The sequence below is a fragment of the Phascolarctos cinereus genome, unplaced genomic scaffold (assembly GCF_003287225.1).
Source record: "Phascolarctos cinereus isolate Bilbo 61053 unplaced genomic scaffold, phaCin_HiC Scaffold_726;HRSCAF=1367, whole genome shotgun sequence".
Taxonomy (NCBI): Eukaryota; Metazoa; Chordata; class Mammalia; order Diprotodontia; family Phascolarctidae; genus Phascolarctos; species Phascolarctos cinereus.
The window spans coordinates 52,373,587-52,400,744 of NW_027556098.1; the positions used below are offsets into that span (position 1 = coordinate 52,373,587).

At 39.3% G+C, this 27,158-nt stretch overlaps 1 protein-coding gene across 1 annotated transcript in view; it reads right to left on the bottom strand.

Annotated features, from left to right (window-relative positions):
* Positions 1-22,807: 22,807 nt before the first annotated feature.
* MRPS6 (mitochondrial ribosomal protein S6) overlaps positions 22,808-27,158 on the bottom strand; it is an 85,780-nt gene continuing 81,429 nt past the window's right edge. The window contains exon 5 of the mRNA XM_078146125.1: positions 22,808-23,724. Within this exon, the coding sequence (XP_078002251.1) occupies positions 23,541-23,724 (184 nt within the window). The 3' untranslated portion in view covers positions 22,808-23,540. The remainder of the gene's footprint in view (positions 23,725-27,158) is intronic.

The following is a 27,158-nucleotide window of genomic DNA, read 5'->3' on the forward strand; positions in this document are numbered from 1 at the left end:
AGTGTGTATATATATGTGTATATATGTGTGTGTATATACACACACACACACACACACCTATATATATGCACACACATAGCTTCTTTCTCCAAAAAGACTAGTTTTTGCAGAGAAAAGAAAATGACCTTAGAACTATGATGACAGTAATGGGAAGATGAAGTTACAAAGAGAACTCCTGGACTTCAAAGTCCAAGTCAAGGAGGAAGAAGGAGAGAAGGCATAGTAGATTATATCAGGAAAGTCTGAATTCAAATCCTCCCACAGATATTTGTAGCCATACCTGAGGCAAGTCATTTAACTTTACTAATCTCAGTCTCCTTGACTATAAAATGAGGACAATAATATCACCTACCTCACAGCTGGTGTGAGGATCAAATGGAATAAGACACGTAAAGTACTTTGCAAATCTTAAAGAGCTACATGGACATGTGCCAGCTATTATTACTGTTGTTGTTTTGGGAGTACAAAAAGAACACCTGGATTTAAGGTCTATTTCTATTGCACACTAACTGTGTGACCTTCATCAGACGAGTCATTTATCTTAAAATGGGAAAAATAATAATAATAATTTACTCTTCTACTTGACAATGCTACTATGGTGATGAAATGAGGACTTTAATGCATGCAAAAGTCTTTGCAACTCAAGAATGTGAGTGAGAAATATTATAGTTATCCTTTCAATATCGTGAGGGAGAAGGGTTAGGGGCAAGGCGCCCCTCTCCTTCTTTCCCCCCATCTGGAAAATTTGCATAAAAATGTTTGGCCCTCCCTTCGTACTAGAGAACAAATCTGAATTATTATTATGGTATTAAAAGATAGAATATGTTGATATTATACAATACTATACATATATTTTATACATTTCTGTATTACATTATTACATACTAAACTTTTTCTGTGTTATCTGCTGACCTTTGCATGTCATTTGCAGCTCTGGAAAACTTCCCAAAAATTCCCATTTAATTTTTTTATGCCAACCCACGATATTATGAAACATGATGAGGAAAGTTGTGATGCGGAAAGTTGCAACGTGGAAGGGAAAACTGTATTTTCTTTGTCTTTCACAACTCTCTCACCCCCCCAAAATTAGAGGTTCCTAATAGACAAATAAATGCCTTTTGGCCCTAAAAACCAATCTGACTACAGAAGTGCCTGTCTTCATATGCATAAGTGCACCACTGACTGAGTTGGCCCCCACTGCCTGACGGCCAGACACGTAACCCCCCTCCCCCCCACCAAGAGTTCTCGTCTACCCTTTCGAGAGTTTGAGGTATCTAGGCTCTCTGTAAATGGCTCCAGCCCCTACCAATGGTGTTCCCTCAGTTGTGGGGGTTAGTCCCCTGTGCTCCAGTTCCGTTTAACCACTAACAGTCAGGTTAGCATTTACACAGGAATATTTACTCCAAAAGGTATAATAACAAATATACAAATGTATTCCACCACATGAGGCTTAATAATCTCCTCCCTCACCCCAAATCACTTCCTCCACCCCAACCACTTCATTCTCTGAGGAGAGGAAGAGGATTAGGTTTATGGTTTAGCCAAGTTCCTATACAGCACAGTCTCAAGTTCTAAATCCAAAGCTTCCTTTGGTTCCAGTCTCAAGTACCCTGGCTTCTCCTGGCTTCACTGCCAAGCCGGCTGCATGCAATAACCTGCCTGCAATCCATGGCTCCATCTCCTAGGTCTGAGGGGGATGACCACCTGCACCTGAAACCAAGAAAGACAAACAAAACAAAGACCCCCTCCCCCGGACCATTTCTTGAAGCCAAGATAAAAGGAGGAGGAGTGGGAAGGGATCCTCCCTCCTGGTTTAGTTCATGGCATCCCTGCTATGGGTGAACTGCGTGATCTTGACCCTCTGGACACAGCAGCAAAGAAAGATACCAACCCAGTCTGGAAGTTTTTAAAGAGGCACCTTGTTCTGGCTACTTCTGGCTAACTAAGTAGCCAACCCATGTGGTAGGGGAACACAGAGACACAGGATGCTGTCATGTAAGGCAATCTGGGCATGGTCCGAGACCCCTGAGCCCCATTACACCAGGCTAGGGCTTTTGAATATTTGAGATACTCAAAATAATGCCAGCTGTCTTTTGCCAGCTACTAGCATTAGGATAGGTGATAGAGATAGGGAAAGGAAAGGAATTAATTGATATGGGACAGTTTACAAGCCAAGAAATGTTCTGTATTTCCATCTCCTCAATTAACTGTATCTTTGTTCTTTCTTGAAGGTCTCACATCCTGAATTTTTTTTAAGTTATGTACGACAGGAGGCCAGTCTCCAATTTTTCCACCTCCAGGCTCATGAATGTCCTCTCACATATATCTTTTTTTAATTTAATTAAACTTTATTTTTTTAATTAACAAAAATAAATTTTCTTTTCCTCCCACCTCCTCCTATTGGAAAAAGAAAACAAAAATCCTTGTGACAAACACACATAGTCATGCAAAACAAATTCCCCTAAAACCTGCCCCCAAAATATATGGCACTTATTCTGTACCTTGAGTCCATGCTTTTTTCAGGAGGTGCACAGTATGTTTCATCATTGGTACTCTGGTATCATAGTCAGTCACTGTGTGGATCAGAGTTTTTAAGGTTTTCAAAGTTGCTTTTACAGTGTTTTTGTTATTGTATATAATTTCTTCTCCTTGTTCTAGTCATTTTACTCTCTGTCAGTTCACAGAGATCATCCCAGCTTTCATTGAAATCATCCTTTTCATATCTTGTAGCATAATAATATTCCATTACATTCACTTGAAATAATTTGTTCAGCCATTCCCCTGTTAATGCATATCCCCTTACTTCTCAGTTCTTCATGATTACAAAAAGAACTGCTATAAATATTTTTGTATAGATAAATCCTTTTCTTCTTTCATCCCTTTGAAGCATAGACCTAATAGCGGCATTGTTGGATCTAAGGGCATACATAGTCTAGTAATTTTGGGATCACAGTTCCACATTGCTTTCTAGAATGGCTAGACTATTTCACAGCTCTATCACGAATGTATGAATTTGCCTACTTTCCAGTAGCCCCTCCAACATTTGTCATTTTCCTCTTTTGTACACTTTGCCAATCTGATGAGTGTGAGGTAGAAAATCTGAGTTGCTTTAATTTGCATTTCTCTATCAGTGATTTGGAACAGTTTGCCATATGGCTACTAATAGCTTAGCTTTCTTCCTTACCATTTATCAATTGAAGAATGGCTCTTATTCTTATAGATTTTAATCAGTTCTTGGAAATGAGACCCCTGAGCAAAATTTAATGCAAAGACATTTTCCCTAGTTTGTTGTTTCTCTTCCAATTTCAGCTGTATGAGTTTTATTTGTATAAAACACTTAATTTTATGTACAAAAATTGTCCATTTTATCTCTGTGATCTTCCTTATCCATTGTTTGGTTATGTACTCTTTCCCTATCCATAGATCTGAAAGATAAAAAAAAACTTCCTTGTTCCTCTAATTTAAGTTACCCTTTATGTCTAAGCTATTGTATCCATTTGGAGTTTATCTTGTATAAGATGTTGGTCTATACCTAGACCAACTTCTGCAAAGCTGCCTTCCAGTTTTTCCAGCAGTTTTTGTCAATTAGTTAGTTCTTATTCCAGGAGCATGATCGTTGGATTTATCAAACAGTAGGCTACCAGGTTTATATGTTTCTGGATGCTATGCCATTCATTGTCTCCAGCTGTTCACAGAAACCTATTTTTCTCTCCAAAAGCTACGTCATACCTGTCTAAGCTCTCTAGGACATGATACTCCTTTTATATATTTCTCGTTGTTCTCATTGTTTGTCCTTCATTCTCGAAGAGGGCCAATGACATCATGGAGGTGATGCCATGATTTGCAGGTGAATTGGATTTAAGTGAGCCAGGGCTGTGCAAAGTCACCAGCCTAAATCTCTCCTCCAGAGCCATCTGAGTCCAGTAGCAAGATATAGATCAGGACAATTAGAGATGTCCTGGATGCAGTGGGAGACCTTGGCCTTTTTAAGCTAAGGTCTTTCCCAGGTCTCAATTTCTCTGAGGCAATACCCAATCAGTGATTAAGGCTAGGCTAGGTAAGAAATGAAGCAAAAAAAAAAAAAGGCATCTTTTACCTACTAAAAAAAAAAAACAATCTGGGAGTGGAAGACCCCCAAGGTTTCTGGCCAGAACACACAGTTGCTATTTACACTCACTCTCTGCCATCAAAACCCAAACAATGACCAAGTGAGGCTTGGGCTAGGACCTACAGTTGGCCCATCAGTGAGAGACAGAATGATCTGGGTTTAAGACACAGTCAAGTAGCTCCATTTGATTTCTTGAATATAGTATTGGGAAGGAAAAAAAACAGGCTTTGATATATACTTCCAGGCATTGGACTAAGACCTAGAATACTTACATTCTTTGATCCTCAAAGCTATTGCTATTTCCGGACCCTCCTTCTGCTTCTATCATCCAGCAATCTTTTCTCTTCTGAAGTATATATTATCTGTCTATATCACCCTGTCCAGATATTGTTGTGGTCAACTACTACCCTGTGGCACAGGTTCTTCATCTCTTTTGTGTCATGGATCCCCTTGACAATCTGGTGAAGCCTCTGGATCCCTTCTCAGAATAATGTTTAAAAATGCATAAAATAAAACACATAGGATTAAAAAGGAAACCAATTTTACTGAAGTACAGTTATCAAGATACTTTAAAAATGGCTTTTTAAAATGTAATTGGGAAATATTTAATGAAACACATAAAAATATACTGTTTAAAAAAATAATAAATTCACAGGGCCTAGGTTAAAAACTTCTGCTCTAGATCATTCACCCTCTTTTCTCAGTTCCTGGCTCTCCATACCAACCGAGACCTTCGTACTTGAGGATATACATGTTTTTGTTCCCTTAGAACTCTTGTTTTCCAGTTTATCAACATCTTCAGCTCTGATGATATATCTCCCTCTTCACTCAACCATACAGTTAACCATAAAGATAGTCAAGCCATTGCTCTCATGATCATCCATAACTGTTACCTGATCCTGATCTCTCTGAAATTTCTCAGAGTTGGGGGCAGGATGGAATGGAGGGCAGGAAGCCCTTGTAAGACTTCAGCAAAAGCCAAAGGTCTGCAGAGGTTAAAAGGCAGAGATGTAGAAAGGTAAAGGGGAAAACCTTGAGATGCAAAATATACATTTCCTGCCTAAGAAAGGTGCATATGAAGAATCCAGCGAGACATATATCTCCAGGGCATAGATTGCCTTCACGCTTTTGTTCTTAGGGATTCTGATAAGTATGATTCCAAAAGAAATACAGGAGGTGAAAATGACTGAAGTGAAATGTATTACCCTAAGGAAACTTGGAATGGTTTACTGATAGAAGGGCTTTACAGCTGAAAAGAATTTGCTGATAGGACAAGGAAGATTTCTCCCATTTCCTGGTAGGAAATAACTAACAGCCTCAAAGCTAAAGTACTAAGGGAACCTAAGGGAAGAAGCTTCTTCATATCTTAAGCTAAGGGTCATTGGCCTAGCTGAAGGAACTTTATAGCTCTCCAGATTTAAGTAGCACTGTAACCTCCAGCTGAAGAGAGTGAAGGCAACCAACTCCACTTGGCCTACCCAGTGTCTGAAGGTGGATAAAAGATTGCAGCTGCATACACGAATGAATTGAAGAGACAGATGGTCTTCTGAAAAGGGCCCAGCAACCAATCTGCCCAGCCCAGCCTTGCAGCAGCTACTCAAAGTCACAGAGTGGTCTGCCCAGCTGCAACTGGCAGTCAATATCTAGTAACTGCTGCCTAGTAATAATTAGCCCAGTAACAATGGATCCCAGAAAGGAACCAGCAAAGCCAAGTGACCTATTTGACCCAGTCCAGCAACAGACTGGTCCATACAACAGAAACACCACATCCTAGGAGGAGAAAGCCCAAATAAATGCTGTTCCAGCAGGTATACAGAAATGCCCTTAAAAAGGCCAGTCCAGAAGAACAGTGGAGCAAATTGTAGCAACCTTTGTGAGGAGCCTCTGGAGAGACAAGGAACATCAAGGCCCTGAAATTCCAAAGTTGTGAGTTGACTTGGCCATGTGTGTTCATTATATGTGTGCCTCACTAATATAACACTTTATTGGGGAAGTACCCTATAATTATGATTCTTGCAATGCCATTTGAGTAAATACTTTCAATAAAGAACTGAATCTTCTGGCTGATTGTTAAGAAGTATACAAGTAGGGGCTCATGAGCTAGTGTTTAAGTGAGTATCAATCCACAGGGTTACCCTCCAGAATAGTAACAGCCACCTTTCTGGGGGTCCAAATGGGCAGGGGTGATATGAGTTGGGTGAGTGAGGCCCTAGAGTGCATTACACATTGGAGTTCATTGATGACATATCTGGATGTCCATCACTTTTCTAGCACCCCTAGAGAGATTCTTCACCTAGGATGCAACCCTTTCTGGAATTTCTAGTTGTGAAAGAATCCACTAGACAATGTTAATGTTTTTCTTCATTTGTTGTAGACTGATATTGGGTAGTCTATTTTCTGGTGTGTTTCCTTTACCAATCAGACAAGTTCCTTCTGGTGTAACTTTTATATAGTTGAATATTTAAGTATGCATCCTGCTAATATTACTTCAGACATTACAGATATAAAGACTAAGAACAAATTAATGAATAGGAAATGCAATTAAAAAAACTTTCAAAGCAAGAAATCAAAAATCCCTAAGCAAGCAACAAAGCAGACATCCTGAAATTTTAAAGAGATTAATTAAATTGAAAACAAAAGACCATTAAATAAAAATTTTTATCAGGAGCTGCTTTTAAAAAAGAAAGGAATCTGATTTTAAAGAGAGAGGGAAATTAAATTGTATCAAAAATGAAAAAGAATTCACAGTAAGTGAACAGGAAGTAATTTATCAGAAACTATTCTGTCCAATTAACATGCTAAAAACAACCTTGGTAACAGAGGAAATAGATAAATACAAAAATATAAAATACCCATATTAACAAAAGGAAAACTAGATTATTTAGGTAACTCAGTTAAAAGGTTTCAATGTAAGAAATACCATAAATATGACAAATCATGTTAGAGACCAGTTAGATCAGGGATAAAGCTAGGATATTCACTACCAGGATTATTGTTTAACATAATGCTAAAAATGCTAGCTTGTAGCAATAAGATAAGAAAGGGAAATTTACCAGAAATGGTACCAGACCTCAAACTGTACTACAAAGTAATAATCATCAAAACAACTTGAGTATTATCAAAAAATAGGTCAATCAGTAGAGCAGATTAGGTACAGAACATACCTAAGTAAATATACACAATGGCAAAGTGTTTGGTAAACCCAAAGACCAGGGAAGGGCTCAATATTTGATTAAAAAGAAAAATTTCTTGGAAAACTACACAGCAGGTAGTATGAAAGAAATCAAGTTTAGACCGACACCTCACACCATATACCAAATAGATACATGACTTAGATGTAAACAGTTACAACATAAACAAATTAGAAGAGCAAAGAAGAATTTGCCTTTCAAATCCATGAATGAGGAAGATTTCCCAATTATACAAGAAATAGAGAGGATTGCACAAGGTAAAATGACAACTTTGATAACTTCAAGTTAAAAAATGTGCACAAATTTAAGAAATTTAAATGAGAAGAAAATTAAAATAAGAAAAAAACTTTTTCTGATAAGGATTTCAAATCCAGTTTTCAAAGTAAGAATTCTAAGCAGTCAATGGCCAAATGAAACAATACTCTAAAACACTGATGATTAGAAAAATGTGAATTATAGCAACTTTGATATTCTACCTTACATTCTTCAGATTGTCAAAGTTGACAATTATCAAATTATGATATATTAAAATAATGGAGTATTATTGCACCATAATAAATGATTAAAGGGGGGTAAAGCCAAGATGGCAGATTTAGGGGCAGCCACCCAGCTGAGCTCTCCCAACAACATCTTAAATCAAATTTTGGAGCAGCAGAGCCAACAAGAAGTTGGGGTGAGATATTTTTCTGGCCTAAGAACCTAGACTTAAGAGGTAGGCAGGAGAACTCTGTAACACTGGGGTGCAGGTCTGGTAGAGGTCTGTCTGGGGCTCACACACACACACCTGTGGCAACAGCACTCATAGCAATAGCAGCAGCAGCAGCTTCAGGAGCTCTCAGCCCAGAGACAGTGAGGAGGTCAGACAACTAGTCAGAAAGAGATTACAAGGGACTCTTTGCTGACACAGGGTACAGCTGTCACTGAACGGCAACTCTATATTGCCCATACGTAGTTCTGGGTAACAGTTCCAGGGCAGAGAGTAGTGCTGATGGTCGGTCACAAAGGAGCAAGGACGTTTATCACAGTACCAAAGCAGAGAGAAGCACAAGTGCGTGTAGCTGCAAAGGATTAAGGGCCCTTCCTGGGTAAAGACCAGAGTGCAGACCAGGAGAGCAGTGACCATATCTCTCCCAGGATTGCTCTACCTTGGAAGCACCAAAAATTTGCAGACTCCCAGAACTAGCTCTAAAAACAGCAGCACACAAAAAAAGCCTGACTCTTGGGGAAGTGCCTCCCCACCCCGAGGTGAGCAGAGTACAATTTTAACATAAAGTTCAAAGTCAAGAAATAGGCTAGGAACTCTTAGTGGAGCAGTGAACCGATCCAACAATCTGGAGAACAATTTGGAACTATGCCCAAAGAGCTATAAAAGTATGGATAGCCTTTGACCCAGAAATATCACTAGGTCTGTATCCCAAAGAGATATTAAAAAAAAAAAAAGGAAAAGGACTTATATATGCAAAATGTTTATAGCAGCTCTTTTTATGGTGGCAAAGAATTGGAAATTGAAAAGATGCCCATCATTTGGGGAATGACTAAACAAGTTGTGGTATATGATTGTTGTGGAATACTACTGTGCTATAAGAAATGACGAGCAGGATGATTTCAGAAAAACCTAAAAAGACCTATATGAACTGATGTAGAATGAAGTGAGCAGAACCAGGAGAACATTGTGTAACAGTAATATTATACAATGATAATTGTGAATGGCTTAGCTATTCCCAGCAATAAAAGAATCACAGACAATTTGAAGAATCTATGATAAAAAGTGCTTTCCACCTCCAGAGAAAAAAAAACTGATGGAATCTGAATGCAGAGAGAGGCATATTTTTTTTTACTCTAGTTTTTTGTTTGTCTTTTCTTTCACAATATAACTAATATGGCAATATGTTTTGCATGACTGTATATGGATAATAACTTCTGTCAAATTGTTTGCCTTCTCAATGATGGGGGAGGAGAGAAAGGGTAGGTAAGAATTTGGAAGTCAACATTTTAAAAAGAGAATGTTAAAAGTGCTTTTTATGTGTAATTGGGAAAAATAAAATATTAAAATATAAAAAAAGAAGGAAAGAAATAGGCTTGGAAAATGAGAAAACAACAACAACGACAGAAGAATTTGACCATAAAAAGCTACTGTGGTGGCAGGGAGATAAACAGAAGACAATAATGTGAAAATAGTAATAAGCAAAGCCTCAAAGGAAAATGCTAATTGGACCCAAGTTCAATCAGAATTCCTGGAAAAGTTAGAGAGATGAGTGGTAGAGGAAATATTAGGGAAAGAAATGAGAGTGATGTAAGAAAAATATGAAAAGAGAATTAACAACTTACTTGGTTAAAGAGGCACAAAATTTCAGTGAAGAAAAGAATTCTTTAAAATGCAGAATTGGCCAAATGGAAAAAGAGGTATGAAAGAAAATAATCCCTTAAAAATTAGAATGGGGCAAATGGAAACTAATGCCTCCATTAGACATCAAGCAAAAATAAAACAAATTCAAAAGAATGAAAAACTAGAAGAAAATGTGAAATATCTCATCAGAAAAACAACTAACGCAGAAAACAGGTCCAGGAGAGACAATTTAAGAATTACTCAACTATCTGAAAGCCATGATCAAAGAAAAAGCCTAGACATCATATTTCAAGAATTAACAAGGAAAACTGCACCTGATATCTTAGATCTGGAGAGTAAAATAGAAATTAAAAGACCACACCCATCACCTCCTGAAATAGATCCCAAAATGAAAACTCTCAGGAATATTATTGCCAAATTCCAGAGTTCTCAGGTTAAAGAGAAAATACTTGAAACAGCAAGAAAGAAAAAATTCAAATATCATAAAGCCACAATTAGGACTACACAAGATTCAGTGGCTTCCACATTAAAGGAGCAGAGGGGCTTGGAATATGATATTCTGGAAGACAAAGGAACTAGGATTGCAACCAAGAATCACCTACCCAGGAAAACCGAGTGTAATCCTTTAGGAGAAAAAAAAATGGTACTTAATGAAATAGAAGGCTTTCCATCATCCCTAATGAAAAGACTAGAGATGAATAGAAAATGTGACATTCAAACAGAAGACTCAAGGGAAGCATAAAAAGGTAAACATGAAAGAGTAATCCCAATGGAGTCAGTGAAATTAAATTGTTTATATTCCTACATGGAAAGATGATGTGTGTAACTCCTAAGAATTTTATCATATTAGGGCAGTTAAAGGGGGGTTACATAGACAGAAGTTATGGGTGTGAGTTGATCATATTGTAATGATCTCAAAAAAATGGAGCAGAGAGAAAAAGGGATGTATGGGAAGAAAGGGGAATAGAGAGGTAGAATGGGGAAATTTTTCTCACATAAAAGAGACATGCAAGGAAGAGCTTTTACAATGGAAGGGAAAATGGGTGGGGGGTAGCAGGCAATGCTTGAACTTCACTCTCATCAGAACTGGTTCAAAGAAGGAATAATTTATATACACACACACACATACACACACGCACACGCACATTTAATTGTTTATAGAAATGTAACTTGCCCAAACAGGGAAACAGGAGTGGAAAGGGATTAAAAAAAAAAAGGTGGGAGATGATAAAGGAGAGGAAGGATTAAGGGAGGCAGTGGTTAGACACAAAATAGACTTTTGAGGAGGGATAGGATAAAGAGAGAGAAAGAAACAGAAGATAATGGTATGCAGGGAAATACATAGTTGTTAATCATAACTATGAATGTGAATGAGATGCACTCACCCATAAATGGAAGTAGAAAACAATAGATTGGAAACCAGAATCTAACAATATCTTGTTACAAGAGATACACTTGAAACAGAAAAATTAAAATAAAAGGATGGAGCAGAATATAATATACTTCAGCTGAAGTAAAAAAAGTCAGAGGTAACACTCATGATCTCAAACATGGCAAAAGAAAAAATAGATCTAAATAAAAGAGATAAACAAGACAACTACATTTTACTAAAAGGTACCACAGACAATGAAGTAATATCAAAAGTTTTTACAGCAATCTTCTCTGATAAAGATCTCATTTCTCAAACATATACCGAGTCAAACTTATAAAAATAAAAGCCATTCTTCATTTGACGAACAGTCAAAGGATATGAACCAGAAGTTTTCAGAAGAAATCAAAACTATAGTAATATGAAAAAATGTTCTAAATCATTACTGTTTAGAGAAATACAAATTAAAACAACTCTGAGGTACCACCTGATACACATCAGAAATGACAAATGCTGGAAGGGATGAGGTAAAATGGGTACAACAATGAACTGTTGGTGGAGTTGTGAACTGGCCCAAACATTCTTGAGAACAATTTGGGACAATGCCCTTTAGCCCAGCAATACCACTACTAGGTCTGTATCTCAAAGAAATGAAAGAGAAAGGAAAAGGACCTATACATACAAAAATATTTATAGCAGCTTTTTTGTGGTGGAAAAGAATTGGAAATCAAGAATACTCTCATCAATTGGGAAATAGCCAAACAAGTTGTGGCATATGATCATGATGGAGTATTATGGTATAAGAAATGACAAGGGGGGTGGTTTCAGAAAAAAAATTGTCAAGACCTATATGAACTGATGCAAAGTTAAGTGAGAAGAACTGGGAGATCACTGTGCACAGTAACAGAAACGTTATGATGATGATCAACTGTGAAAGACTTGACTACTCTGATCAATACAATGATCCAAGACAATTCCAAAGGACTCATGATAAAAATTGCTATCCACCTCCAGAGAGAACCAATGAACTCTTACTACCAATTAAAGTATAATTTTCTCACTTTATTTTTCTTGCTTTAAAAAAAATATGGCCAATAAGGTAATATGTTTTGCATGACATCACATATATAATTGATATCATATTGCTTATGTTCTCTGTGGGTGGGGGAGGGGTGGTAAGGAGGAGGGAATTTGGAAATCAAAATGTAAAAAGAAAAGAATGCTAAAAATAAATAAATAATAAGTTTGAGGGGTGAAGAAACCACAAAATGATTAAATGAGTGGTTAAAGAAGAAACTAGGAAGACATCTATGAATTCATGCAGAATGAAGTGAGTAGAGTTAGAACAGTGTCAACACTATAGAAAAAAAACAATTCAGAAAAATTTTAGAATTCTGATCAATGCAATGAAAAACCACAGATCCAGAAAAAATGAATATGAAATACACCAATCGCCTCCTGGCAGAGAGGTGATGAACAGAGATTAATGAATAGAGAAATGTAAGTTTTGTGGTAAGGCTAGTTTGGGAATCTTTGTTTCTGGACTATACATACTTAAACGGTGACAAATTTTTGTGTTGTTATTGTTCAATTGGGGGAGGGACAGTGGAAAGGACAGATTATATGTGCATATAAAGAAACATTTTCAAAGGAAAAAATCAAATGCAGAGGCTGACGTGAGTGATGTACAGATTATATTCCTAGAGTACTCATGGTTAGCGTTGTAGCTAGAGATGAACAGAAGTCTCTTAGTTAAAGGGTTGCCTTTTGTAGCTGTTCAGTCATTTTCAGTTGTGTCCCACTCTTCATGACCCCATTTGGGGTTTTCTTAGCAAAGATACTGGAGGGGTTTGCCATTTCCTTCTCTGGCTCACTTTACAGATAAGGAAACTGAGGCAAACAGGGTTAAGTGACTTACCCAGGGTCACCCAGCTAGTAGATGTCTGAGGTCAGATTTGAACTTAGCAAGATGAATCTTCTGACTCCAGGTCATAGGGCTTAAAAGATAAAGAAACTGGAAAGCAGTTTGAAAGTTGCTATTGATAGTTTGGGGAGACTGAAATACAAAAAGACATGAAGAGGATGATAACACATTGTTTCTTTTTTGTAAGTTACCGGAAGGTGTGTTCTCTTCTAAAATCCCCAGTAACATTACAAGCTGATTACCAGACCTCTCACTGAGGATGAGAGGACTTATTAAGACTCTTAATCAACATGGGTGTATCTAGAGACAGATTATTTGTACTGACCCTAGCAGGAAACACGTCTGTAGCATCATGAGCAACTCCAGATGCCATCATCTTCTACACCTCACAGTACGGGTTGTGGCGTCATGGTAGAACCCCAGATCTAAAGAAGGAAACGTGTCTCCATGGGGAATAAATATGGGATATTTGAGTCAGAAAAATGTCCTGGCAAGATTCTCAAGTGAAAAAAAAATAAGTAGACTGTTAGGAAATCTCAAGGGCACAAGCTTTTGGAATTTTAGTGGAGAGACCTCAAGACCTGATGTCACATAGCAATAATGCTTGAGGAGGCTAAAAAAGCTATATGGGTAATGGTGGAACACTGAAAAAAGAATATGCTATGTTCATTCAGTCTAAAATCCAGAGAAAAGAAGACATGCTCTTCAAGGTTCCACTTTAGGTAGACAGTTAAATACAGAGACTGATAGAGAAAGGAGCAACATGCTGTAAGAATGGAGCAAGAGTGTTGGGTTATGGACTACAGGCTATTCACCCACAGTGGGCAGCAAACAGCTGGGACCAGCCAATGTCCCCCCACCATTCCCTAGATGCAGCTTGTGCTCTGTTTCAGTCAACCCCCTCAAAGCAGAGACAGCTGTACGCCCCTTGCCAGCAGAAAACAGTTTCAGAAGCCAAGACCTTCGCCCCTCACCCCAAAAGAATTTGAGTCTCATTTGTTTGAGGGGGGAATGACGAGGATGGGATCTGGACCACAAAAAGAAAAAACCCTGGACTTTCACACATGGACAAATCTCTGGCGTTTGCCTGAAGCTATAATTCTATCAACTATCACCTATGCCCAATCTCCCAATCTCCCAATTCTCAGTTGCCCTTAACCTCAGCCCTCCATTGTCTTACCTCCCTATGGCCCCTGGCTACTTACCACCCTTGACCCTATCTAGACCCCTTTCTCCACCTCCCAGTCTCTCCCATCAAGATCCTTCCTAGATCCCTCCCACAGTTTTTCTGTATATAAGGTCCTTCTTGTCTCCATTAAGGTGCTCAGATTCCTTAAGAACCTAGCCAATAGCTCACAAATGTTCAGATTCTCTAAGAGTCTGGCCAATATGGCAGATCCTTAATAAACCTGGCTGGAAAAAAAAAAGTGTTGAGGTATAGTATATCCCCCATGAGCTGCAGGCTTGTCTGTATATATTTGTCTCCCCTATTAGACTGTAAATTCCTTGAGGGCAAGGACTATCTTTTGCCTCTATTTTGCATCTCCAGTGCTTAGCACAGTATCTGGCACATAGCAGATGCTTAATAAATGTTTATTGATTGATTGAGGCTCTGGTTACTTACTTTGTTTACCTCTTGATTTTCTTTGAACCATATTATTTCTTTATTATGTTTGGAGTTTTCTTCCATTACTGATATCTACCAGCCATAGCCAAACACACTGTACCCTGACCCCAACAACATGATGTTATTAGTCCTCTCAGAAAACAAAGGATGAACAATAATTCATATCTACAGCCTCAGTTTATGGGATAGCTGTGTGCCAAGGCTAGACTCTGCCCCCATCATGCAACTTTAGATAGGATAGCAAGGCCCTGTTTGGTCCCATCCCTTGTTTCCTGGATTCCTACCACTGTCTTCCGTGTTCTATGGAATATCTGGTAGCCTTCCATTTCTCTAGGCAAAGCTTTATGGTTTCTTGGTCTGGCTGTCCTTGTATGCTGGGCTGAAGGCTTCTGGCCCTAGGACGTCCCTGTTCCAGGTGCCATGGGTTTTCAGCCCCTCCAGGATATCACTAGTCAGAGCCCAGCAGTCTTCTAGTCTTCCTGTCTCTTATCAGGGTGCTGTGGGTTTCATTCCCCCCAGCGCCTGTTTAACCTGAGCTTCTGCTAACTTCCCTAATGAGATCTTTCTTCCAAACCTACAGCTTCTCTCTTTTGTTGGACAGTTCTGAACTGGATGAAGGAGGGACTGCTGTTTTGTCACTGGATTTCTTCATCAATATTTGAGCTTAACTATAATATATGTGGAAAACTGGTCTTCTCTGTGCTTTTCATGTCACTTGGAAGTAAACCTTATAGTTAATTCAATTCTATACTGTCCTCTGCTCTCAATCTTTTATGTCCTGGGCATATGGAATCCTGGATTACTACCACCACCTCTCTGGGCCTCGAGTCAGGAAGAACTATTTGTAAAATGCTCAGCAGGGCCTGGCACACAGTGGGCACTCTATGAATGCTTAGTTCCTTCTTCCCAAACCCTTCCTCCTTTGGTTTTAGTGACACTGGTTTTTCCTCCTACCAGGCCTCAGTCTCCTTAAATGTTCTTCCACCCATTTGCCACCCCAAACCACCATTTTGTTCTGAGCCCTCTGCTCTTCTCTCTCTACACTCTCTTGGTGATTTTAGCAGCTTCCATGAGCTTAATTATCTTTACGAAGCACTATCCTTTCAGTCACTCAAGTTCACAGCCTTGGAATCATCCTAGATGCCTTCCTTTCCCTCACCCCTGTACCAATAATCCATTTCAACTTTGTCACCTCTTCCATATGTCCCCTTCTCTCTACATACATACTTTCCACCTTTCACCTGGACTTTTGCAAGAGATTCCTAAATAACCTAAAAACAGTCTTTCCCTCTCTCTAATACAAATAAAGTCAACAAGCATTTATTAAGCACTTACTATATGTCAGGCACAGTGCTCACAACTTACCAAAGAAAACAACAAGCAAAAAACTATGTAAATACAGGATGTTGTTATTTGTACTTCGAAGATGACTGATGACATCATAGGTGATGTCTTGAATTGCCCATGAATTAGATTTGAGGCAGAGTTGCACAAAGTCATCAGCCTCACTCTCTCTTCCAGAATCATTGAAGTCCAGTGGCAAGACCAGTCAGGATGACTGGAGATGGCCCAGTACATAGTGGATGACCTCAGCATCTTCAATGTATGACCAAGCTCTAAATGCTCCATAGCATGTGCTTTAGCCACCAGGTTGAGGGTAACCCAAGGGCGTCAAATCTATTGGCGAATTAAGGGGATATCCACCCCAAGCATATGAAGACTGTTCCTGGTGGCATATGCTTAGCGTAGACATTCCCCTAATTCACCACAGGGTTTGAGGTCCATAGGTTACTCTCAACCTGGTTTAACACATCTACCAAGACGGTTTTACCAGGGTGTGGCCACTGTGCATGCTACAGCTTCTTGGAGCCACAAGTGAGCAATGAGTCCCAGGTGGACACCAAAGGTGGATGAGTAGCCCTGAAAAGAGCTTAGCAAGCTCTTACACCAGAGGTGCTAGTCCTCCTTCAACATCTACATGCCCTTATATACAGGATAAATCAGATACAGTCTCAGAGGGAAGGCACCAGCATCTTTGGGGATTGGGGAAGCCTTTTTGATGAAGATGGAATTTTAGCTGAGACTGGATGGAAGTCAGAGAAGCAGGGAGGCAGAGACAATGATGGAGTACTTTCTTGCATGGGAGAGGACAACCAATAAAAATGTAGTTGGGAGATGGGAATGTCTTGTGAGAGGAACAAGGAAGCCAGTGGCACAAGACCATAGAAAGTATGGACAGGAATAAGGTACAACTTGTTCTTGTTGTCTGTCCTTCATTCTTTCTTTCTCTTTTTTGTTTTGTTTTTGGTTTTTTGGCTAGGCAATGGGGTTAAGTGACTTGTCCAGGGTCACACAGCTAGGCTGGATTTGAACTCAGGTCCTCCTGAATCCAGGGTTGGTGCTCTATCCACTGCGCCACCTAGTTGCCCCATCTGTCCTTCATTCTTGAAGAGGACCACAACATCAGGAAGATAATGTCATGACTTGCAAGTGAATTGGATTTAAGCGAGGGAGGGCTGTGCAAGGTCACCAGTCTCACTTTCTCCCCCAGAACCATCTCGGTCCAGTGGCAAGATATAGATCAGGATGACTAGAAATGCCCTCCGTAAGGTACAAGACTGAATGGTAGGAAGAGGCCAGGAGTTTGAGTTTTAAAAACCAAAGGGTTTTCCTTTTGATGCTGGAAGTAATAGGGAACCATTGGAGTTTAAATAGGACAGAGACATGGTCAAACGTGATCTTTGGGAAAATCATTTTGACAGTGGGAGTGGGGAAACATTTGAGGCAGGGAGACCAATCAGCAGTTTATTGCAGTTGTGAAGTGATGATGGTTTGCACCAGAGCGGTGACAGTGTCAAAGGAGAGTAGAGGATATATACAAGAGATGCTTTGAAGGTAGAACTAACAGGACTTAGCAACAGATTGGGTAAGGGGATGATGAAGTGAAGAGTCAGGGATGATACCTAGGTTTCAAACCTAGATGCCTACTAAAGAAAATGGTGCTTTTTGACCCCAATGGGGAAGTTAGGAAGAGGAAGTTTTTGCATGTGAAAGATGATGGGTTCAGTTTTAGGCACACTGAGTTTAAGATGTCTATAGGTCATCCAGTTCTAGATGTCCAAAAGGTACTTGGAGGTCAAAAAGAGAGATTAGGGCTAGATAAATAGATTTGAGAATCATCAGAAGAGATGATAACTGAATTTATGGGAGAAGAGTAGCTGACAAAATATCATTCTTGAGGAGCAGGTCCAAATCTATTGCTCTCCTGCTCAAAAACCTTCAGTGACTCCCATTGCCTCTAGGATAAAATACAAACTCTTTACCTTGGCATTGAAGGACTTCCTGGGGTCCTTCTGGGGGCTACTTACTTTTCCATCCTTATCTCATTCTTCTACTTTCTCTTTAACCTAATAGTCCAGACAAACTAGACTACTTATTCCACCTATTCTACAACCTCAACAAATTTCTCTTGCCTCTGTGCATTTGCATAGGTGTACCCCCTACCTAGAGTACCCTTCATTTCCACCTCATAATCCTTAACCTCCTTCAAGGTTCAACTCAGATACTACCTCCTCTGAGAAGTGCCCCCTCTTAGTGCCTTCCTTCAGTTTATATTTTATTAAATTCGACATACAAATGCTTATTAGGGACCTAGATACAAATAATCCCCTGGTCTCAAGGGGTTTTACATTCAGCTAGAGGATAGAATGGATAAATGGAGGCCAGCATAACACATAAATGGAGGCAAAGTATTATGCATAAGCTATTGTTATTAAACCAATACAGTTTGAGAAAGAAGGGAGAATTAATTACAGGTATGTCAAGACAGGCTTCTAAAGATGACACCTGCCATGAGCCCTGAAGGAAGCTAGGAATTGTAAAAGGCAGAGGTTAGAAAGGACTGCACTCTTTTGGAAAGGCAGAGGTAGGAGAGGTCATGCTAGGTTTGGGAAAAATGAATAGATCTATTAGCCTGGAAATTCATGAAAAAGAACAGTTAAGAAATGTCTGTGAAGTTGAACCAGATTGGGGCTTATAATGCCAAACTAAAGAGTTTGTATTTTCTCCTGGATGGAACAGGGAGCCACCAAGATTCTTGAACATTAAAGTGACACGATTAGACCAATTCTTTTGGAAGACTGTCTTAGCATTAGTTTGGAGAACTGGAGAAGAGGAGTGAGGAGGGCCTGCATTAGGTTGATGGCCAAGGAAGTGAAGAATATGGGATGGCTTTGAGACATAGAGGTAGCACGAACAAGAATTGTTTGGATATGGGGAGGGAAGGGGAAATAAATGGGATGATGAGGAAGAGGGAAGAGTCAGCGATGATTCCTAGATTGTGAACCTGGGTGACTAGAAGGATGGTGATATTCTCAACAGAAATACAAAAAATTAGAGAGGCGAGTTTAGGGAATAATGGGGGTGGAGGGAAAATGGGTTGTTTTGGACATTATGAATTAGGGAAGCCAATAGATTAGAGCTGGAAAATTCCTTAGACGACACTGACTCCAGCTCCTTCATATTATAGAAGACTGAGGTTGAAATGCCTAAAGTGACTTGACCAGGATCACAAAGCAAATAAAAGAGTATGAGATAAGGTTTGAACTTAGCTATTCCTGGCTCCAAGCCCAACATTCCCTATCTACTATGCCACCTTGCTGCCAGGTGGAGTTGTCCATTAAGGACTCAGCAATACAAGACTAGAGAGTTCAGGTACAGCTACCATAATTTCAGTACCACTTGCACAGAGACAGATAAGTAATATGACATAGTGTAGAGAGAGCTGGAATGAGAGCCAAAATCTGGGTACAAGTCCAGCCTTGGACTGACTTTGACCTTGGGCAAAATGTTTAACTTTTTAGCACTGTAGGCAACTAAGACTTTAAGTTGCAGAGAAAACAATGAAACCTCTAAAGGTAGAGGTAGTTTTCTCATCTGGGAGATCTCTATACTAATGACATTACAGGTCTAGTTTGTATTCCAGCCTAATGGTAACAACTGAACCCATGGGAATTCAAGAGGCCACTGCTAGGGTTTAAAGAGAGAAGGCCCAGTATAGAGCCTAGGGATAAACCATAGTTAGAGGAGCAGGTCATAGATGATGATCTAATAATGATCCAGTGAGGCCAAGAAGGAACATACTTGTGTACATGTCATATTTCCCCAGTAGGATTTAAGCTCAGAGCACTTAATGTTTAATTGAATTTCTCTCTGTTCCCTTGGAGAGCCAACACACTAAGCACTTAGCCTGTGTAAGTTTGTTTAATTAGTTCTCTTCTTCAAACAGCTGAGACCAGGCTATTGACAGAAAGGGAGTATTTCTGGAGTGGGTCGAAGAGGAAAGAATGGGTAATTTTCCAACACAAAGTACAGAAAGAGGACATGTAATTAAAACTTGATTTTGTTTTGTTTTTTAACTTCCCTTTTTAAATGGAGAAGTTATGGTGTCTCATGGCTATAGCCAAGAATTTTCTGACTAACCCTCTAAGCTAATAGAGTTAATTTCACCTAATTATAGCAAAGTGTAACTTTCTACATTGCAGCTAGGTCAAATCAAGTAAGGCCAGACTGATATTACCCATCAATTTTTTTTGTTTGTTTTTGTTTTGGCAATTGGGGTTAAGTGACTTGCCTAGAGTCACACAGCTAGTAAGTGTCAAGTATCTGATCTGAGACCAGATTTAAACTCAGGTCCTCCTGACTCCAGAGCCAGTGCTCTATCCACTGTGCCACCTAGCTGCCCCCTATCCAGCAATTTTTTAAAAAACATCTTAAATGAATTAGAAGCAATGAATACACAATGATCTTTTCCTATTTGTAAGGATGTGAAGAGGTCATTCCTTTCTTTTACCCCTTCAGACTTAGCCTCTCCTGCTAATAAGCATCTAGCCTTTGGTTCTTCACCAAGCTAAATCTCTTCATTTTCACTCTCTGAGGAGCATCAAAGATCTGGGAAATCAAGTCCCATCACTGAGTCCACGTCTCTAACCAGTATGGGTTTATTACTGATGTAAGCAAGTCTTTGACAAGGACATGCAAAAGCAGACCTTAGAAAATGATGGCAAGAAAGACAAACGCAGAGTTTCTTTGCCAGCAGCTCACAAGGCCAGAGGGAATCAAAGAAATGAGCAATCATTTGATAAGTATATATTAAGCATCTATGGTGTACAAGGCACTGACTGGGCTGGCACTAGAGATACGAGAAGAAAGACGAAAACAATCCCTACTTGCAAGGAATATATACATTCTAATGGTGAAGATAAGGTGAATATAGAAAAGTTTATACAGAAGAAATATAAAGGAAATAATTACAATTAAATACAAAGTGGCTCAATACAGAGGAGTTTGGGGAGGAGTTAAGGGCTGAGATTTGAAGGAAAAGGAGGATTTTGTGAGGCTAAAGTGAGGAAGGAGTACTTTCCAGGCACAGCAGGAATTCCTATAAAGGTACAGAGATAGAGTGTAGTATGAAGAACAAAGAGAAGGTCAGCTTAGCTGAAACCAGAGTATGGGAAGGGAGTCAAGCACAATGAGGTTGGGGCTAGCTTGTGAAGGTACCATGGAGCAAAGGGGTTCCATAGGAGCCAGGAAGCCCTAAATTTGAATCCTACCTCAGACACTTCTTACTTCTCATCCATAAAATGTGGATAACAAGAGCTTTGCAATCTTTAAAGTGCTATACAGATGCTAGCTATTATTGTAAAGGACTTAAAAACTGTCAACAGAGGAGGTCCTATTGTTAAAAGGAAGCGACTGCAGTTTATGGAGCAGGGAACCTCTGTGTGTTCACAGGCAGGTGGCAAATCAGTGGTTCAGAGGCCAGTAACTGGCACACTGAATTGCTGTCCTACTTACTTAGCAAGCTTCCTTACGAGCTCTTTTCTAAATCACACCACAAAACCAAACATTTGCATGACCTGAAAAGAGATGCAGATCACTCATCTTCCCCAGGCTGTAGCAACTATGGAGGAAAATTACTAAGTATACCAATGGTATTATCTAGTCTCAAAGCATGCCTTGTCTCCAATTCAGGACAATTGGCCACAGAAATGTGTGGCTTCTTTTTTAACCCAAGGTGGTTCTGACATCATTCTTAATATTGTGCACAGGGTGAGGGAAGTAGAACATGTCAGACTATAAAAGAGAGGATGTCCGGACCGTGGTGACAGACAGACCTACCTCTATGTGATGGGCATGGGACTTTGGAGCAAGGCTCAAGAAGACTGGGTGTTCTCTCAATGTCCTCACAACTGACTTTGGGAGACTCTCTGCTACTCTCTAGCAATGCCAGTTAAATCAAGGGCTGAGTTTGCTATTTGTATTTCCTGGTAACAGGATCAACTGCTTGTGTGAGGCACTCATTCCTTCTCACGTATCTTGTATTTAGCGTCCAACAATTTAGGGAAACCCAGGCCTCACAAAACATCTTGGATCTATTATGCTTCTCCCCACCCCCCAAAAGATGAGCAGAAAAATGGCTGAGACATAAATCATACTGTTTGCTGAACTCGGGCCATCCTTTTCTTCACCTGTGCCTTTGTCTCCTATGCCTGAAATATTCTCTCCCACCATCTTTGCCTGTTGACTTCTTTCAAGGCCCAGATCCCTAATTCAACACAGAAGGAAGCAACCTCAAATCTCTCATATCACCTGGAATAGTTCTATTTTTATTAGAATTCTATCCCCAAGGAAGATGATACTGCTTGGCATTATGTAAAGTGTACTTGATTTGACACTAGGATATCTGGACTCGAGTCCTAGGCTGTATCATTAATTACCTAAGTGACCACAGGCAAGTTACTTTACCTGTGAGCCTCAGGCTCCTAATCAGTAAAATGGGGACAAGAATAGTTAGATCATTCTCTTCACAGGGTTGTTGTAAGGATCAAATGTGAATGCATGGAAAGTACTATTCCAGAGTAAGCTACTATCATCTTTGTATTCTATAGTATCTAAGACAGTGTCTTAGACAGAAAATACTTAATATCTATTGAATTTAACTGAACTTTTGCTGGGCAGGTTCTTGTCTTTAAAAAAAAAAGGCCAAAAAAATCTGTTCACAGTTAAATATAATACAACTTCCCTTTCTTCTGCATTTCCCCTACCTTGCACACACAGTTGTCTGAATTTTGGTGAAGTCTGGATACTCTGCCAAAAAAACAATTAAAACTCAGCCACCCTAATGAAAGTATGTTGAGAGACTGTGAAGAAATCCCTGGAATATTCTCCTTGACCTTATACTAATTTTTAAAATAATTTTTATTACCTTATTCAAAAGGAATTTGTACAAATATTACATAGTGGTTTTAAATATCAATTTATACCTAGTTACACAGCATGATTATGATTGGTTAGAAACAAAATCCCTAGCAGTTCAAGGCATTTTCAATGCATCTGTCCTTCTGATGTTATTCACCTTTCTTTCAATTTTCAACAATGACTACTATTTTGATGCTACAATTTGAACACTCTTCTCTCTTTTTTTCTTTTTGTTTTGTTGTTTTGGGGTTTTTTTAGGCAGTTGGGGTTAAGTGACTTGTCCAGGGTCACATAGCTAGTAAGTGTCAAGTGTTTGGTCTGAGGCCAGATTTGAACTCAGGTACTTCTGACTTCAGGGCCAGTGCTCTATCTACTGCACCACCTAGCTGCCCCTTCTCTCTCTTTTTTTTTTTTTAATAAAAAATGACTTCAGAAAATGATATTATAGCCTTACATAGACCTGAAGATAACTGGGCAATTTTCCTTGAACAAGTCACATTCTTCTGAGAAGAGAGACCCAAGTTTACTTTATTATTATATTAATTTTATTATTATATTAACTTTATATTAACATATTAACTTTCAAAAATTAAAAGTACACTTGCCATGTGTTAATTACAAAGTTGATACACAATTAAAGGTCAAGAATAGTGAACTGATAATAAATTGTGCACTTTTGTCAGGCAATTAGGCTGCAGCCAGCCACATCTTCCATTTATTTCTTCTTGGAATATAATTTATCTTCAAAAGGAACAGGAACAATGCCTTCACACTCTCTCACTTCCAAGGTTTGTGGGTGTTTCACAATATTCGGTCTGACCACATCAATGTCTCGGGATAAGTGTTCCATTATTTTGTCAACAGCTGTTGTTGGTGCATAAAAATCCACCAAGAAATACCTGCAATGAAATAACCAAAGCTTCAATTCAGTCATTCATCCAATTAGCATTTATTTAATACTAGTCTTTGGAGATGAAAAGTTTAGCTCCAAAATTATTTTGTTAGATTTTATTACTTTGGTCAATTCCCTCCCCTTAATCTTCTCCAAAGACAGATATCTGTTCTATTCTTTCCCTCCATGATGACGCTAGAAATCATCAAAGGGTATCCATAATCAGAGGATTTTTGCCTTAAAAAAACCCCCTTATAGCTTCAGGCTCTGCATTCTATTATCTTTTTATAACAAAAATTCTATGGAAATGTTTCCAAGTGAACACTCACACTTCAGAGCAGTAGCAAGGTATAATAGATATGGTTCTGGACTTCAAGTCAGGAGACTTATTCCACCTACTTTACATGGCTACTGTGAGGAAAGCACTTTGCAAACCTCTTTTCTGTCTTTCTCCTCCTTGGAATCTGTCATAGTATCTGATTTTGTGGACAACCCCATCCTTGATATCCTTGATTCCTGTTATCATCACTGATTTGGAATTGTAAGGGACCCTATGGGTCATGTAGTCCATATTCTTTGAAGAACAAGGAGGTTAAATGGCTAGGACTGTGTCAGTCAAAGAGGTACCAAGAGGCAAGGCTGTGATTCTAAACCAAATCCTCCAATTCCAAATTCAGCAATCTTTCCATTATACCATGCCACTGCCTCCCTTGGTTTCCCTGACACTTCCCTTTCATGGTTCTATCTCTGGGATTGCTCCTTTTGACTTGTGGCTGGCTCTTCATCCTTGGTCCACTCCTTTCACATGCCCTAAAAGTCTCTCTTAATCCCTCTTCCCTCTCCCCGCTTTCTCTTTTGTGGAGTTCATCTACTCCCACGGTTCAACAATCACCCGAATAAAAATCATTCCCAAATCTCTAGTTCCAACCTCAAGCTTTCCCAGAATTGTTATCTCCTCCTGAACACTCTGCCAGCACTTCAAATTCATGTCTAAAATGGAATATGTAATGGCATAAACCTTTCTCCTACAATTTTTGGAATCATCTTTCTTCCCCCTTGCCCCTACTCCCAGCATATAATCTCTGTCAAACCCTGCTTATCTCTCCTCCACTCCCACTGCAACTCCAAATGTTCAAGTTCTTATCTCTTCTTGTAGTGGTCTACAGATCTTTTTAATTGCCTACACCTAGCAGCAAAAAGCTGGCCTTCCCAACACATGTATATTTATCCATAAATTTTATATACACACCCATATACATACATGTGTATGAATAAATATGAAAACATATACACTCATATACTAGTACATACATAGGGATGTATATGTATGCATGTATATGTGTATGTATACATGTATCTATGCATACTACCTAAGCAGAGAGCCCAGGGACAAGATCCTATCACCTACTACCAGGTTTCTCTCTCAGTCCCCATAGTCTTCTCTAGGCAGATGCTCAAAGGGACAATCCCGAACAGTCTGTTCACCTACATTCCCCAACGGACCTCTATCCAAACTGATACTCTGCCTAAAATCACTGCTCAATATGTACCTTCCCCTTACCCCACTTTATTCTCATTAAGCCAATGATTCTGAATCCTCCAAAGCCCAAGTACAAATACAAATCCCCATTTCCTTTGCTCAGTCTTTTATTACTAACCCCTCCTCAACCCAGCAAGATTCTACACCAGAACTCTTATGTCCCTTTCACTCCTGGAATGCTCGCTCCATAAATAACACATTTCCTCTCATCTTAAACCTCTTCCTTTCTTACTCTTTCCATCTTCTGACACATTGTGAGACCTGGCTCCCTTCTGAAGACACAGTTTTCCTTGTCATCCTTTCCAGGAATGACTTGTCCTTCCTCTCATCTCCTTGACTTACAAACTGTGAGAAGAGAATCAGAAGAATACTGCTTGTTCCCATGGGCACTTCCAGACTTTCCTTCTATCACCAACACTCAGCAACCAATTCTTTTTTGAGACTTACACTACCAAACATCACCCGGTAGAGATTCTGGGGAATATCTAATGATGCTCAGGACATTTGCCTTCTTTCCTCAGTGACTTCAACATACACACTGATGTCCCTCCAAATATCCTAACTTCTCAGTTCCTTAATCCACTCAACTCACATGACATACTCCTCCACTTCAACTCACCTACTGCAAAGATGGTCACAAAACTCTTGATCTTGCCATACCCAGAAGTGTTCTTTTCCCACATTTGTGAACCCTGAAATTCTTTTGTCTGATAGTGTTTTATCAATTCATCTTTCCTTATGCCTTAAACCCTTAAGCCTATTCTCCCTACTCACCATAACTCCCATTTCCTCTAGCCCTTAGTTCTTTCAAGTTCTTTCATCACCAGTACACTGGTTACACTATTCACTCTTCCCTATGCTGACCTCTTGGTGAACCAGTTCAACTCTATGCTAACCTCTACTATCAAATGCCTTGCCTCTTTATCCTTTTATAGATCATAGCTTGCCAAATTTCGATCTTTGATTATGCCACCATTTGTCTCCTTTGTTGCTAAATGGAGTTGGTGAAAATCATAAAACTGTGTTGATTGAGTTCACTACAAATTTATATCCTCTAATTTGAATTTGGTCTTCATTGCAGGAAGATAATCGTTGTACTTCTTCTTACTATCTTACTATTTTACTCTCTACAGAGAGGTCTGCAGTGGATAAAGCACTACCAGAGGTGCGGAACCTACAGCCTTCAAGGTCACATCTAGGTCCTCAAGTGTGGCCCTCTGACTGAATCCAAACTTCACAGAACAAATCCCCTTAATAAAAGGATCTGTTCTGTAAAACTTGCACTCAGTCAAAAGGCTGCACCCAAGGACCTAGAAGGCCACATGTGGCCCAGAGGCCACAGGTTCCCCAACCCTGCTGGACCTTCCTCAGTGAGGAAAAGCTAAGTTCAATTCTTGTCAAAGGCACTAATTAGTAGCTGTGTGATCCTGGGAATGTCACTTAACCTTTTTCTGCCTCAGTTTCCTCATCTGCAAAAGAGATAAAAGCACCTGCCTCACAATCTTGCTGAGAAGACCCAACAAGAGACTAGATGTAAAGCACTCTGTAAACTTAACATACTATATAAATGTTAGCTAGCTATTAATATCTTTCCACATCTCTTCTCTCCTTAAGCCTCCCATAGCACCCTCCTACCACCCTCTCTGCTAAGAACCTAAAAGAAAAAAACGAAAGGTACTGGCTTCTTTATTTTTCCTCAGCTTACATTCTTACAACATCAGTCATACTACTGCTTGAGTTCACACTACTAATTGCTTCACTCCAATCTTGTATGAAGAGGTTATACTTCTTACCAAGTGGATTGCAACCCCTCTATATACTTAAGTTGACAGTTTCTCCAAGTTGGGCCAAAACAAAACAAAAAAATAAAAACTTAAACCATCTTATAACCAAACTGATAA